General features: G+C 38.6%; 1 protein-coding gene across 2 annotated transcripts in view; it reads right to left on the bottom strand.

The window, feature by feature from the left end:
* Nucleotides 1–841: 841 nt before the first annotated feature.
* The window catches only part of cd2ap (CD2-associated protein), an 84430-nt gene continuing 71643 nt past the window's right edge, over nucleotides 842–13628 (bottom strand). For both annotated transcript variants that reach the window (XM_020617527.1, XM_020617528.1), the window contains 7 exons: nucleotides 10918–11068; nucleotides 10581–10690; nucleotides 9208–9332; nucleotides 7667–7747; nucleotides 5134–5345; nucleotides 4319–4382; nucleotides 842–1806 (listed from right to left, as the gene is read on the bottom strand). In XM_020617527.1, the coding sequence (XP_020473183.1) occupies nucleotides 1765–1806; nucleotides 4319–4382; nucleotides 5134–5345; nucleotides 7667–7747; nucleotides 9208–9332; nucleotides 10581–10690; nucleotides 10918–11068 (785 nt within the window). In that variant the 3' untranslated portion in view covers nucleotides 842–1764. The remainder of the gene's footprint in view (nucleotides 1807–4318; nucleotides 4383–5133; nucleotides 5346–7666; nucleotides 7748–9207; nucleotides 9333–10580; nucleotides 10691–10917; nucleotides 11069–13628) is intronic.

The following is a 13628-nucleotide window of genomic DNA, read 5'->3' as shown; positions in this document are numbered from 1 at the left end:
AGTGCTGCTAAAGCAGCAAGACAGGGTCAGGAAGAGAGATGTAGGAGGAGGGTAGCAGCTAACATTCCTCATGCTGTGGGAGAGCTAGCTGGGGCATGATGGATGATCTGTTAACTAATTTTGGGGAAAATTCTTCTATTTAAGATGGAGATCTTTTACTCAATGTTTCTAAACTTTTACCCATTAGACATGTAAAATCTGTGAATCATTGATCCTCTGGTGACTGTGAATGTCTGTACCAAAATTCATGGAAATCAACTTAATATTTATCAGCATATTTCAGTCTAGACCAAAGTAGGGGACCAACAAATCAACTGACAAACTGATTGTTAGTGTGGCTAAAGACAACACACATATTGCACCAATCTGGAACTAGACTGTCTCAAGTGTCTGCTGAGAGAATAATAATCACATGAACATTCTACACATATGGGTTTTAACTCTTTACTCCTCCAGCAGACTTAGAATAAGGAGCATGTGAGTTTATTATTATACGTGCGCTCTGCTGTACGCTTCCAGTTAGCTTGTGTGCTCGGAATGTGGGAAGACATGTAGATAAGAAGACAAACAGATGCATGTACAGTAATGACAGGACAACAGCTGAGAGCTGTGCAGGCTCATGCATAACTCAGTAAAGAGTAATATGGACCATATGATTCACTTTGAATCAAAGGAGGATGGGAGAAACGTGATGAGAAGGTAGAATGGGTTGTGACAGGGATTAGAGGGAGGACGGTCAAGTTATAACCATGAGAGGAAAGCAGCTTGCAGAGACACTGGTAATTAGGCTGCCTTTTCACAAAGATGCCCATGTGTTGGTCAGCAACCTTGGTTTTTTTTGTTTTTTTTTTTTGCATGTGATGGCATTCTGCAGCACTTTCTGACCAAGTGTCTTAGAACATTCCTATTGGGTGGAATAGTTTGACAAAAATAGCAAAGACCAGCATAGAAGAGGCTCTCTATACAATATTTGACTAGCATATCATTAGACTTAAAAAATATAGATATACAATATCATGCTGCAGATTTTCCAGACACCATCACGTTAAATGTAAGCTCCCATTACAAACACTTAATAGAAACATGTTTTTAACAGGCACAGTAGTGTTACCCTGGATAGGAATGCTAGAAAACATAAAACTAATTGATAGAGTGCTCTCTGAAGCGCTGCGCCTATGAAGTAGACAAGCAACAAGCACTGTGTCAGACAGAAAAAAAGAAATCACTTGTGAAAATCCCAAGATGTTAAATGAAACCAAACATTTTCTTACTTTTTAAAATCAACTATTTGTGCACCATAAAAAATATGAGAAAGATTATTAGGTGAAGAAAACAAGAAACCCCTTGCTTTATATAAAGTCAGTAGTACTGAGAGCAAAACCTCCTCCCTGAGGAGTTCGAGGAGCGCAGAGTGAAGGGGAGAGAGTGAGTGGCAATTACAAGTCCAGAGCAGTAGTTTGAAGTAAGGCCTCGGTTTTTTGTGTTGGTAAAATAAAAACAAATTTAAAAAGAAAAAGAAACATATACATCTGTAACTTAATTACATCTAGCTTGAAAAAAAAATTATATGTGCAAAATGTAAATCTTACAAATATGGGGAGAGTTTATTTTTGTAGATCACTGAACAAAGATTGTGCTTGAGGTGGTTCCACAACCTCCCTCCCTCCAGCCGCTCAACTGTTGGTTCGTCACTGCCCTTCTGCTCTGGTTGGTTGACAGGCCAGCAGCTGACCTTGAGGCTTGTTGTCGATTGGAGCGTGGGCTTCATGTTGAGTGGATGGCCCGTTTTAGTTTTTCTATCTCCATCTGCAAGGACACAAATACACAGCATACACTGAGTGGAGATGAAAACAGCTCTGGCAAAGGACAAAGTGCTCTATCTGCCATAGGAGGCTGAGGTCGCTGTGAAGCACAGTGGGTGTGGCAGGGATTGGGAGTCAGGAATGATAATGAAGCCATGTGCTTCGGTGCTCAGTAAATCTCTGACAAACAGCACACTGAGGCTTAATATTCAAAAGGGGATGGGCAAGACTTTGAAAGTCACTAATGGAGTAGATAGGTGTATTCTGTCAGTGAAAGATGGTGCAAGTTTAGGCCACTGTTGAATTTCATAAATAAGTAGCATTAGCACAGAGCGGTTATACTTCACACTTCACCTGTTGTGATGTGTGGCATAGCTTTATTGGTTTTTGTTTGTATTAAGTTTTATTTTTTATTATTTTTTATTACTGTTATTCATTGTCCTAATGTGCTTTTAGTGTTTCCATGTTCCTTCTTTATGCACCAAGAGGAGTTGCACTGCTAGTTTTGTTGTTTGCAGAGCATGCAATGGCAATAAAAGGAATTCAGTACAGTTTTTAAAAAGGAATAAATATTCATTCATGACAAATCCAACTATACCTGGTCCAACAACTTCCTTTTTTCACCATCTTTTTCATGGCCTGTTATTTCATCTATGTATGTGTGGAGGCAAGATTCAGCCATGTTGTGTTTGTGTAAGTGTGTGCGCACAGGGTGGTGGTCATGGTAACAAAATTAAGCTATTTTTCTGTCTTTGTTGGTGTGGGCTATGTGTGGAGTTTTTCCAGGGCTTTCTGTGGGGGGTGGTCTCCTGTGATTCATACCGATGTCACGCAGGGAAGGGCTGTGCCATGCCTGCAGCCGCTAACAAGCTAAGACAGGTTACTGAAAAACATTGGTAACCAGACAACACTCAAGAGAGTGCAAACCACCACCAAGGCTGATCAGTTTTCCTGTAATGCTGTTCCAACTAAAAGGAATATTCACGTGATAGTGTGACCCTCATAATATGATTCCTTGACTAAGAGAACCTTGCCCTAGCATTGATATCATTATTAGTTTGAAAGCAAGAAAAACAATATTTCAGTAACAGCAGTTTTCTTCAGGATATGGCTCAGTAACCTATGAAGATGCATCTGTTGACACCCTACTGAATCAGCTGAGTTTCAACTAGAATTTGATCTTTGTTGCAAGTCTACAGCATTATTTGTTGTCTCACAGTAGCAAGTTTTCTGTAAGCCCAATACATTTCAACATTCTGGATCAGTAGATCCAGAATGTTACTTGGATCCAGATCAGATATCGTTCTGTGGTAGATCTTATGTGGATGTTATCTTGCTATTTCTGTCCAAGCATTGTAGGTGATGTATATGTAGTTAGAAGCAAAAACATTGAAATTGGCCCTATCTCACAATGGTGAAGAATCCTTAAAAAATTCCTGGATCTGTATCAGCAGCAGAATCTAATGGGTTATTCCATGACCCATACCCTACCGCTCCAAAACATTTCATCTAAATGCATTCAGTACTTTTTAAGTTATGCTGTGAACAAAACATTTTGGCAAAGGTAGCAAAACACTTTTTGCTATAAAAAGTGTTTTGTGGGTGTAAAATGATGTTTCACTACAATAGTCATATCCTCAGGTTTTTACTTATCTTAAAAACAAATTTTTATGACAAAGTTCATTCTTGATCTTGGAAACATCAAGGTCCCTAAAGTAAGGCATCTGCTTTCGATATTTCCATCATATGATATGACCTACAGTCATGGTCAAAAATATTGGCACCCTGCATTTGATCTGACTTTTTTCCTCTGCTGTTTTGTGTCGTTCCAATGCAAACAAAAGAAATAAACATGAGAATGCCAAAGAATTTGTGACTGCAACAGTTTTCTGGGAGAAGTGGTGTGTTATCTGACAGAAATGCAGGGTTGCCAATATTTTTAGCCATGACTATATATCAGCAGATGGACTGCTTAGTTGTCATAAAAATAAAATGTTTTGGGCCTCCGGGAGAAGCCTGATAAATGTTCACATGCGTCAGCTTTGGGGGTGTGGAGTTAGAAAGAAGTTTGTTTATAGACCTTGACCTCTGTAATCAGCCCCTCATCTCTACTTGAGGCTACCATTTCTCAGGTTGGGTGTCAAAAACTCCAAAACAAATACAGGAGGCTCATAAATAATGCACTTTTCTCTGAGTTGAGTATGCAGGGCCAACATTGCCTGAGCGTCACCAAAGCACTCAAAGAGCAGCGTGGTTGAACAGCACGTCGTATAAATTAGTTTTGAGAAGCCATAAACCGGCCCTTACAATGTTCATCACAGAGGTGTCATTAGCCTTCTAGTGCTCTTGGTTGGCCGTGGAAACTTCTGTATGGACCTGTCTGTTATGCACTGCATTAGATGTGTGCATGTGAGTCAGTGTGCTTGTGTGAGGAAGCTGCGTCATTATTTGGCTAAACTAATAAGAGAAATGCATGTGGAGAGCGCAGAGTGTGTTATTATGAGGATCAATAATACCTGCAGGGCCACACGCTTTTGCCTTTCTTCATCCAGCTCTCCTCGGAGCTCTGCTATCTCTTTCCTGGAAAAAACAAAACACATACTAATTAGCACATGTATAACTGTCCTCGGGAGATATAAAAATGATTAATTTAAAATCCAGAACTAATCTTTCTTTGAATATGAAAAAAAACAACAACTAACGGCTCTCAGAGGTAACTGCCATTACAAGCCAGCTGGACCACCCACTGCTTAACCTGAGCAAATACAACGTCAAGTCACATATCTGCTCTTTGATTGGGTGAGGACAGGGCTCAGGGATTCTTTGTGAAGATTTATAATAGTATGACCTGACACCCCCCTCTTTGGGGCCAAATAATGGGTCAACGTCATTTAAATCGCACACAAATGCTCCATATGAATGCTCTCCCATTCTTTGGCACATTTAATTGTGTATTATTGACTGACTATGTATTTATTATGTATCTTGTGATATATAATGATAGAGACTATTATTAAATAACCAAAGCCACTTTGATGTGCAATGTTGGGGAAACGTACTTTAGGTAATAGAATTACGTGACACATCTTAAAACCAATGTTAATTCAGAGTGACTGGACTACTGTGTGCATGTGAACAGAGACTCCTGAGCTCCATAACAGTTCAAAATTCTTCTCATAATCCCTGTGTAAAGTCTTTAAAAACTGCATGAAAAATGCAAGAGCGACAACATATTTCCACAAGTTATGATCCCTGTGTGACAAATGCAGTTTTATATTTCTACTCGCCAACTTCTTCAAACCCCACTTTCATGCACATCGAGGCTCATTACATTTGCTGGGTCTTGAGCAGCTCCAAAGACACCAGCAGCTCCTTCATCTGGCTCCTCAGCTCATCTAGCTGGGAACCTGGCTCTTTAGGCTCCAGCTGGTCATTGCTGCTCAGAGAGCTGCTGTCTGAGCTTGGGGCTGGTGCTGGGCTATGTTTGGTCTCAGTGGTAGGCCTGAGGTGAGATGGTGACTGCGATAATGAACTTGTTGAAAGCTGTGAGGATAAAAAGAAGGAAAAAATATGAGTTAGACAAAGCATTTTTTCTGACATCTACTAGATAAGAATATTCCCGTAATTGGTTTACAGATCTGGTAACTGAAGGCCAAAGACTCATCACACGATTCAGTGACCCTTTGTGCATGGCATGGTCATCTTGGGAGAGTGCTTCCATCAAGATCATCAGAGAATAAAGATGATCACTCAGCAACTACAACTGACGTGTAGTCACCCTTTCTGCTATGGGGACAAATGCCATGGAACTACCTCCATAACATTACAGAGCCACTGGACCTCTTCGCTGTGGACATTTAGACATTCAGGCCTGATGCAGGCTATTTGTCAGGGATAAAGTGAAGGGCGATTCATCTGATAATGTCACTGCAGACCAGCACCTATAGTCTTTGCTTTACTGAACTCTCATATGTGCTTTCATCCTCAAATGCAGAACATAGCGTTTTCTGAATCCTTTTGAGAAGATTTAAATTCAAAAACCACTTTACTCACTGTTCCCATTAAAACATTTGCCAGTTGAACAGCCTAATAATGAAACCTGATTTAAAGTCATGTAGGATGTTTTCTCTTGCCATCATGATCCAAGCTCAAGGTAATCTTGGCCTGGTCAGCATTTTACATATGAATAATAAATAATAATAAAAAAGCACCAAAATTACTGTAAGTACAATTGGGAAAATAAAATAATGGAGAACAACTGTAATAAAATAAGATAAAAACAATAAAATAAATAAATAGAAGGCATATAGTGGAACTGGAAAAATAAAACTTGGGGCTCACAATTGTAATGGGTTACTGTAATAATCCCTCCTGTCCATACTGGCCATGAAGAAGGGGCAAAATCCCTATTTCTCTGCCCAAAATTGTTTTTATTTCTGCTGCTTGCTGTGGCTCAGCAAGAAAACTGTAACCAGAAATGTGTAGTACTGCACATCAAACCTAGTCATTTTTCATCCCCTGTGCTTCTCAATATCTTCTCGTAGGTAAACAAGAACTGAACTCGATGATAAATAGGGTGCTCAATAAAGTATAATTTTCTGTCAAACGTTTAAATTTATTGTGCTTGAAGCCAACTTGGTAACTTGACAACCTGTATCTAAACCAGCTCAATTTATGACAATAACTACATTACTGAGAAAGTTAAATATTACATTGACTTTACATTACAAAAATCATTATATTCATAAGCATTATTTTGCATTTTATCAGATTGTTACATTTATGTTTGAGAGCTATGTAGTTGTCAGGTTATAGAGAATGTGAAGGTACGTCACAGCGTGTTGAATGTTGGGGTGGGGTGCCATTTTGGGAGGGAGGCACTGTATTTACCTGCATCCATTCTTGTTTTGTTTGACTAAAAAGTAGCTTGAATTGTTTAGATCTCACTTTACTGACTGATAATTCAGAATGGATAACCTTAGCTGACTGTAGCTAACTCAAAGTGGACCCAGAGATCCATTCAATTGTGAGTGACAGAAAAATGACTGCACCCTAATCTCAGCTCATCTCAGCTCTGCTCAGCTCTCAGTTTGGGAGCCAACACTGCAGCTGTCGGCAGATAACACAAACACTGCAGATGAATCAGTTTCTGTCCTGTCTGTGGTCAAACTGAACACTGAAGTGTCAGTTTGGATGTAGTTGAAGTATCTGCTACTGCTGTATGGGATAGTTTTTTTTTTTAAATTAACTTACACATGTATGTACTGTATATATCTGATTAATGAGTGTGATGCTCCTGCATTTACCCAAAATTCAACATGGCATAATGACAACACCAGATTCTCTATTGTAATAAAGACAATAAAAACTGATATAGCATCTAAACTGGCCCTGCTAAGCCTGATCCCAGTCGCTCCCCGTAGCTGCTAAGCCTACAATACATTAGCTAAAGTTCTATTCTCAAAGAATTACATGAGCTGCCAGTATTAACTTTCAGTCACTACTCAACACCTTGTGCTAATACATGGTTAGCATTAGCTGTTGGGCAGAGCCCCATCGTTAACTAGCTAAAACTTACAGGGCCAGGGAAATTACATGCACAGTCAAATAATCTTAAACTGTTTATTGACCAAAAGACACTTCACTGTCAGTCTTTTTTTTTTAGTCAGCCAAAAGACACAGTCCTTGCTAACTTTTAAAATATCAAAATTGTTACAGAGTGGCATTTCATCTTCTAACAGGCCATCTTTGGCTGCAACAAATATTTATGCATCTTCATCAGTCAAAAAACATGACACCTCCTATTTTCCAATAAACGGTTATCATGTCCTTTGTGATGTTTGCCATTTACAACTTTAAGTTACCTTTCTGGATTCTGTTAGCTTTGATTTGACATCCTCTTCATCGGTTTTGAAGGATTTCTCTGCACTCACTTCCTTATTGGGCTGCAAGGGAAGAGTTTTATTTAATGTTTTATTTACAATAATATTTTCATTAGATTTTTAGTGTGTAGATTCCTGACTGGCTAACCTGTCTGACAAAAATATAAAAAGTGATTTCTACCAACATTCAGCCAATGTTCCACAGCTACAGGTCTGACAGGTAAGCTGGAAGACATTTTGACACAAGTCACTGTCCTGAAAGGTGAGTAGAGAAGTGTGAATGAATGTTTAGTGTGTGTGCAAGTGAAGAGAGGTGACAAGTTATAGAGACCCAAGAACTGAGAAGCCATCCGACTAAGGAAATCCATGGAAATGCCGTTCAATTTGAGAGTGAAAAGAAACAAAACAGACTTGGTATATAAAAGACACACCAGGAGAAATAAACAAACTTGGTACATGTTGTGCACCAGGGCCCTGGGCATGAAATATAAATGCTACAGAAATGTGTCTGTAGCTTCAAAGACTGAACAGAAATTTCATGGCATTATATTCTTTGATTAGTTAGCTCCAGATTTAAAATAAGGTTTTGCCAGTTTTTGACTATTTTAACTACTTCTACAGCTGCTTTTCTTAAAAGATGAAAATATTTTTGATAAATTTCAAACAAAAACCAGTGCTCATGGAGTGCTGCTTCCATCACACACAGTAGACTGTGGGATTATCAGAAGTGTTGTCTATTTTTCAAAATCCTTCATGTTTTCAGCCTAATAATCTCTTGGGTGTATTTGATAATGGAACAGGTACGGTTTTGTGGTAAGACTGAGGTTTGATAGTGTTTTAGTATATCAAGTCCCTTTACAAATCTAATTACGTTTAGCTTGCCAATATAAATAACTCAAACTCAATACAGAGAATAAATTGATTATTTATACGATATGCATAAACAAAAATATTCTCATTAAATGTAAGGTGTCATAGCTAGATTGATTCTTTAGAAGTATCATTATTCTGTTGGGCTTGTTAAACTGCAAAAATAATACATACACACAAAAACAAATGGTACAGTGCTGTTACAGAGTAATGTTTCTTTTCCTCCACTAAATACACAGAACAGACACCAGCTTGCTGAGAGCAGGTTAAGCAAACAGCTAAAAGTTTCATTTGAACCATTATGGATGGATTGACAAACTACAACTGATATAACGTTCTACAAGTGATGTTTGCAAAAATTATGATCATGTTGTGATCATTGTAATTGTAAATTTGAAGATTATTATTTAAAGGTTTTCCACATTACTCTATTCAAAGAGAAATAATGAAAGAGAAAAAAAAAATCTGTTCTTGTCTCTGCAAATGCACACTGCTAAGACATTTTTCACATCTGCTTGTTATTTAAACACCTGTATGGCTGACCTGACATTATTCTTTTAACTCTTTCTCTAAAACTCTTTTTGCTGACACCTCGTTGTGAATTTAGCTCTGAATGTACTGCCATGTTTGAGTATGCTGAGTGGTATCCTCACCAATTGTACTCCACCAAACTGGGCAGGCAGCCTCCTGGCAGGCATCTTTGGTCTGTTAGCAGTGGGGTGAGAGAGCTTCTCTGAGGTAGATGGCACCTCATCAAAAATCATCAGGTCTGCTGAGGCTACATGAGAGAAGCAGAGACGAAAACAGACAAGGCAGAATAATAAGAAAAACTTTTTGTGGAACATCCACGTGGGAAATTACACTTTTAATTTCATTACATTCTGTCTACTTACTCACAAACGACAGGTTTATTTCCTGTCAGCTAACAGTATTAGCAGAAATAACCCAATTAGAATGCTTCTGCATGATTATTTTGAAAGATGTAGTGGCCCTGCTGAATTTTTTTTATACTGACAGGTGTATCTGTGAGGCTAGATTACTGTTTAATGCAGTGCACATTCAACAACATCAAAAATTACAGCCTCCAAAGTGAATTAGGCATTTGAGTCAACATCTCTCTGAAATAGCTTGAACATATACTGAACATAATCACCTTCATGAAGGAGGATGTATTGCACGACCTTGGTATAAGGAGCATTTGTTAGAAACAAGTCAAGAAGAGAGGATTTCTCTGGGCATTTAAGATTTGGGCAAGTTGAACTATTTATTAATTGTGTAAAATTAAATTAATCACCAACGGATTTAAAAATATCAGAAACAGAGGATAGCCAGTCCCAGTTAAAATTGCCTGTGAGTAAAATCTCATTAAAATTTAAGGATGATACTCAGTGATGATGAAGCATCACTATTTGCTGAAGGTGGTTTATAACAACCTACAATACTAATGGAATTGCCCTTAAGGAGTTCCAATTTCAAGGCAAGAAATTCAAATTGTTTGCTAGCAGATACTGATGATAGGATGCAGTGGAGAAAAAAAAGCTGAAAAGGCTGCTGTCTGTGAATTTAGGGAATGCATTTTATTTTAAATGTATGGTAAGCAGACATAAAGTTGAATAATGAGTATGATGTACTTAAGAATACACAAAGGAAAAAATAAGTCATTCCCTTCCATTATGTAACAGAAAAATTTGAGGGTGTGTTGAATACAAACACATTGCTCCTACTCAATAGGAAACTGTTACAGTTAGAAAGCAGTGCCTGTAATTGAATTTTCACATTCCAACACTTGTCAGACTGGCTTCTGATGTGGAGCTTTAGCAGCATGTTACCACCTTTACCAGGCATCTGTCACAATCACAGAACTCGCCAGTGACATACCTTCAGGGCAGCTCTTTGAAAATGAAGCTCAGATGTGTTCTCCCCATTGCCTTTCATCCTTTTCTGTTCCCCTGTGCCTCCATTAATTACTAAAATCTTCTCTGTCTGGGTTCTGTCTATAGTTTGAAACAGTCTGTACTATACATACCTGTATCTGGGGACTTCTCCCCTGAGTCCCCAGACAGCGTCTTGGGTTTGGCAGGCAATGATGGTTCTAAGTCCGGCTTTGGTTGTGTCAAAGGCACCTCTCCATTGTGCCTGCAATTAAAAGGGAAACAAGGAAAGAAAGGGAAAAAAACCTTTATTGACTGAACTGCTCCACCTGTGTACTGAAAAGCCCATCAGTCATTATGGTCTATAATATACAAGACACCCTTTGCTGACCCTTCTAGACAATGTTATTTTTTTTTGAGAATTCCTTCTTGTAAATGAGGCTATACAAGAAAAAAAAGAAGTGGAACAACAAACATGGATAATAGACCTACTTGAGTTTTGGTGAAGGCGCAAGAGGCTTGTCGGGCCTCTTTGGTGGGAAGCTCACTGGTCTACCTTTCCCTGGAGGGGGGACAGGCTTCTTGGGTGGGACCACCGGCGCTGCAGGCTTGGCTGGTTTATGATCTGGGGTAGGCTTGTCAACTGAAACAAAGAAAGAAGGGTTAAAAGAAGGGTTAAAAGGAGAGTTGGAAGATGGACCAACAATGTTAGTGAAACTGTGTGTCTGAGAAAGGAGAAACCAAGTGGCACAGAGGAGACAGAAAAAACAAGAGGGAAAGGAAGGCACAGACAAGATTTAATGGCTAATTGGAAACATTGTTAATAAAAAAATATAACTTCATTCTGGAAAGTCAGGAACAATGTCTGAAAGCAGTGGTACATCCCTTATTGCCCAGTCAACATATCGAAGTGTCCTTGAGCAAGACACTGAACCCCCAATTGCTCCTGGTGATAACACCGGTGTGGGACTGTGTGAGCGTTTGTGAGTGCCAATCAGTGAATGGCCAAGTAGTGTGAAAGAGCTTTGAGAGTGCTGTAAAGTGTAGAAAAGCGCTATACAAGTATAAGACCATTTACCATTCACTTTGTGTGTGCATGGTTGGGGGGGGTCTGCACCATAGGCATCATTAGACCCCTTACTGGGGCATGTGCCTGAGTATTGATCTGCTGCACCCCAGTAAAAATCACACGTTTGAGTCTTAGCAAGTTCCAAGTATTTGGCAGTGAATTAGTTTAAAATTGAGAATAACAGTAAAATAATTGATTTGTTCTAATCCAGAATGTGAAAGCAAAACAGAAGCTGAGGTGCAGCAGTCAGGGTTTGTGCACCACAGTGTGCTCACAAACACTCATGTAACATACCCACAATGTAAGGTGTAGCTCTGCACTGCAGTGCACACGCAACAATCTGTGTATTGGAGCACAAAACAAATAAAGGAATAGACTGTATGTAATGGGGACTAAGTTAAGTTTTTGAATAATACCGGTCATCTCAAATATAACTGACACATGTAGATGGACAAGAAAATTCTTCAGAGGCGGCTGAGACAGGGAAGAAGTTTGGAGAAGTCTGGCTGTAGCTGGTAAACAAGGTAAAGTTACTTTAGTTAACTAGTACATAACCAGGCATGGCTGTTGAATGTGAAGTAAATTAGAGCTCTGAACATCAATGCATGTCAGCTAGACTACTCTTAAAATGCTGTTTACTACATGAAATAAAATAAATGCCAAATATGTTGCATAATACACCCCATGTAGCGGTCTATGTCAATTTTGGACTATTCATTCTGAATTTAAGGAATATAACAGAATATGTAATGCTCTTGTCACACAGTCCAAATGATGTTTGTTTTAGGCACATTTAACAAACAAACCTCAGGCAGGAAGGGAAAGTGTGGCGGAATCTGCATGTTTCTATGGAGAAGTGCGTGACCAACAGCCATTGCACAATACACTTCTGAAGTAGTTGGAGCATCAAAATGTTACAGGGGCTTAAGAATTACAAAAAATGATTTGATTGTTTTTCTTTTTAGTCATTTGTTGATAGATTCACTTGTGAAAATTTAAATTTGACAAATCAAACTGAAGCTGCTTGACAATCAAATTACAGTACATTACTGTGAAATGCAGAAGAATGCAAAGAAATGTGCAATACAGTGCCAGACCTTTATGCCATAAAAACATGCTGAGAATGTTCTTAATGTATGTTGAAATAAATATTTCAGAAAGATTCATATCTCTACATTTTTACCTTTATCAGTAGTGGTTTCAGTAGCAGTAGTATGACAGTAGAATAATGACAAAAGCAACGCAAGTTCACATAATTCAATGGATAGAACATTTCATTCATGCAGCAGACATTCAAGAAAAATCATTGTATGATTCAAGTAATGGGGAGTTTGTGCCCCAGAAGAGCTTTATGTCTAGCAATGTCCCTGGTCTGCACATAGCCTGCTGTCAATCTGTTCTGTGCACTGCAGGCCTGAGGCAGCTTGTGTGCAATATCATATTAGGTACTTCTTCTTCAGGGCATGAATGTTGCCTCTGTTCAAAGTAAGAAACGAGTCACAGACCATTTTTGAAAACCACAGGTACTGTAAAGACTTCAATCACACAAATGAAGCTTAAAACCATGACTTCTGCACCCTGGGAGAAGCAGTAAAGGACAGGAAAAAACGAGAGGGGGAGCTGTCAAACTTTGTGTTTTAAGTTTTAATTTGATTGTAGTTTAATTTATGATTAGAATTGATATATCCAAACTGATGGTTGCTGATTATTTTGGAACACCCAAAGACAAACTTTTGTTGCTACTGGGGGAGCTCAGGTCTCTTTTGGAGCAGCTATATATGGAATATTTAACACTAAAGCGAAGGCTATTTTATTTACCTACAGAGCTGCAATGTATCATTGTGAGTATATTGTATGCCCCTCCCTCAGTTGTTAGGTAATTTTTTAGTCAGATAGATATTGGTTAGATATTTGTTGTATTAGAAATGTTTAGTGGAGACAGGATGTCTAGCTCAGGCTGTTAAATGCTTAGTCATTCTCATGAGTTTTTTGCAGGGTGCATATGGCCAAGGACAACTAGATAGAAAAAGTTTGCAGGCAGGAGGATTATTGTTATTATTATGATATGTGTAACCGTAATTGTAATCATAATATTTTCTTATGTGTAATGTCATGACATGTCACTAGATGTCAT

This window comes from Monopterus albus, unplaced genomic scaffold (assembly GCF_001952655.1).
Source record: "Monopterus albus unplaced genomic scaffold, M_albus_1.0 scaffold191.1, whole genome shotgun sequence".
NCBI lineage: Eukaryota > Metazoa > Chordata > Actinopteri > Synbranchiformes > Synbranchidae > Monopterus > Monopterus albus.
Note: the sequence above shows the minus strand (reverse complement) of the source record. Positions and strands in the feature narration are given on the sequence as shown.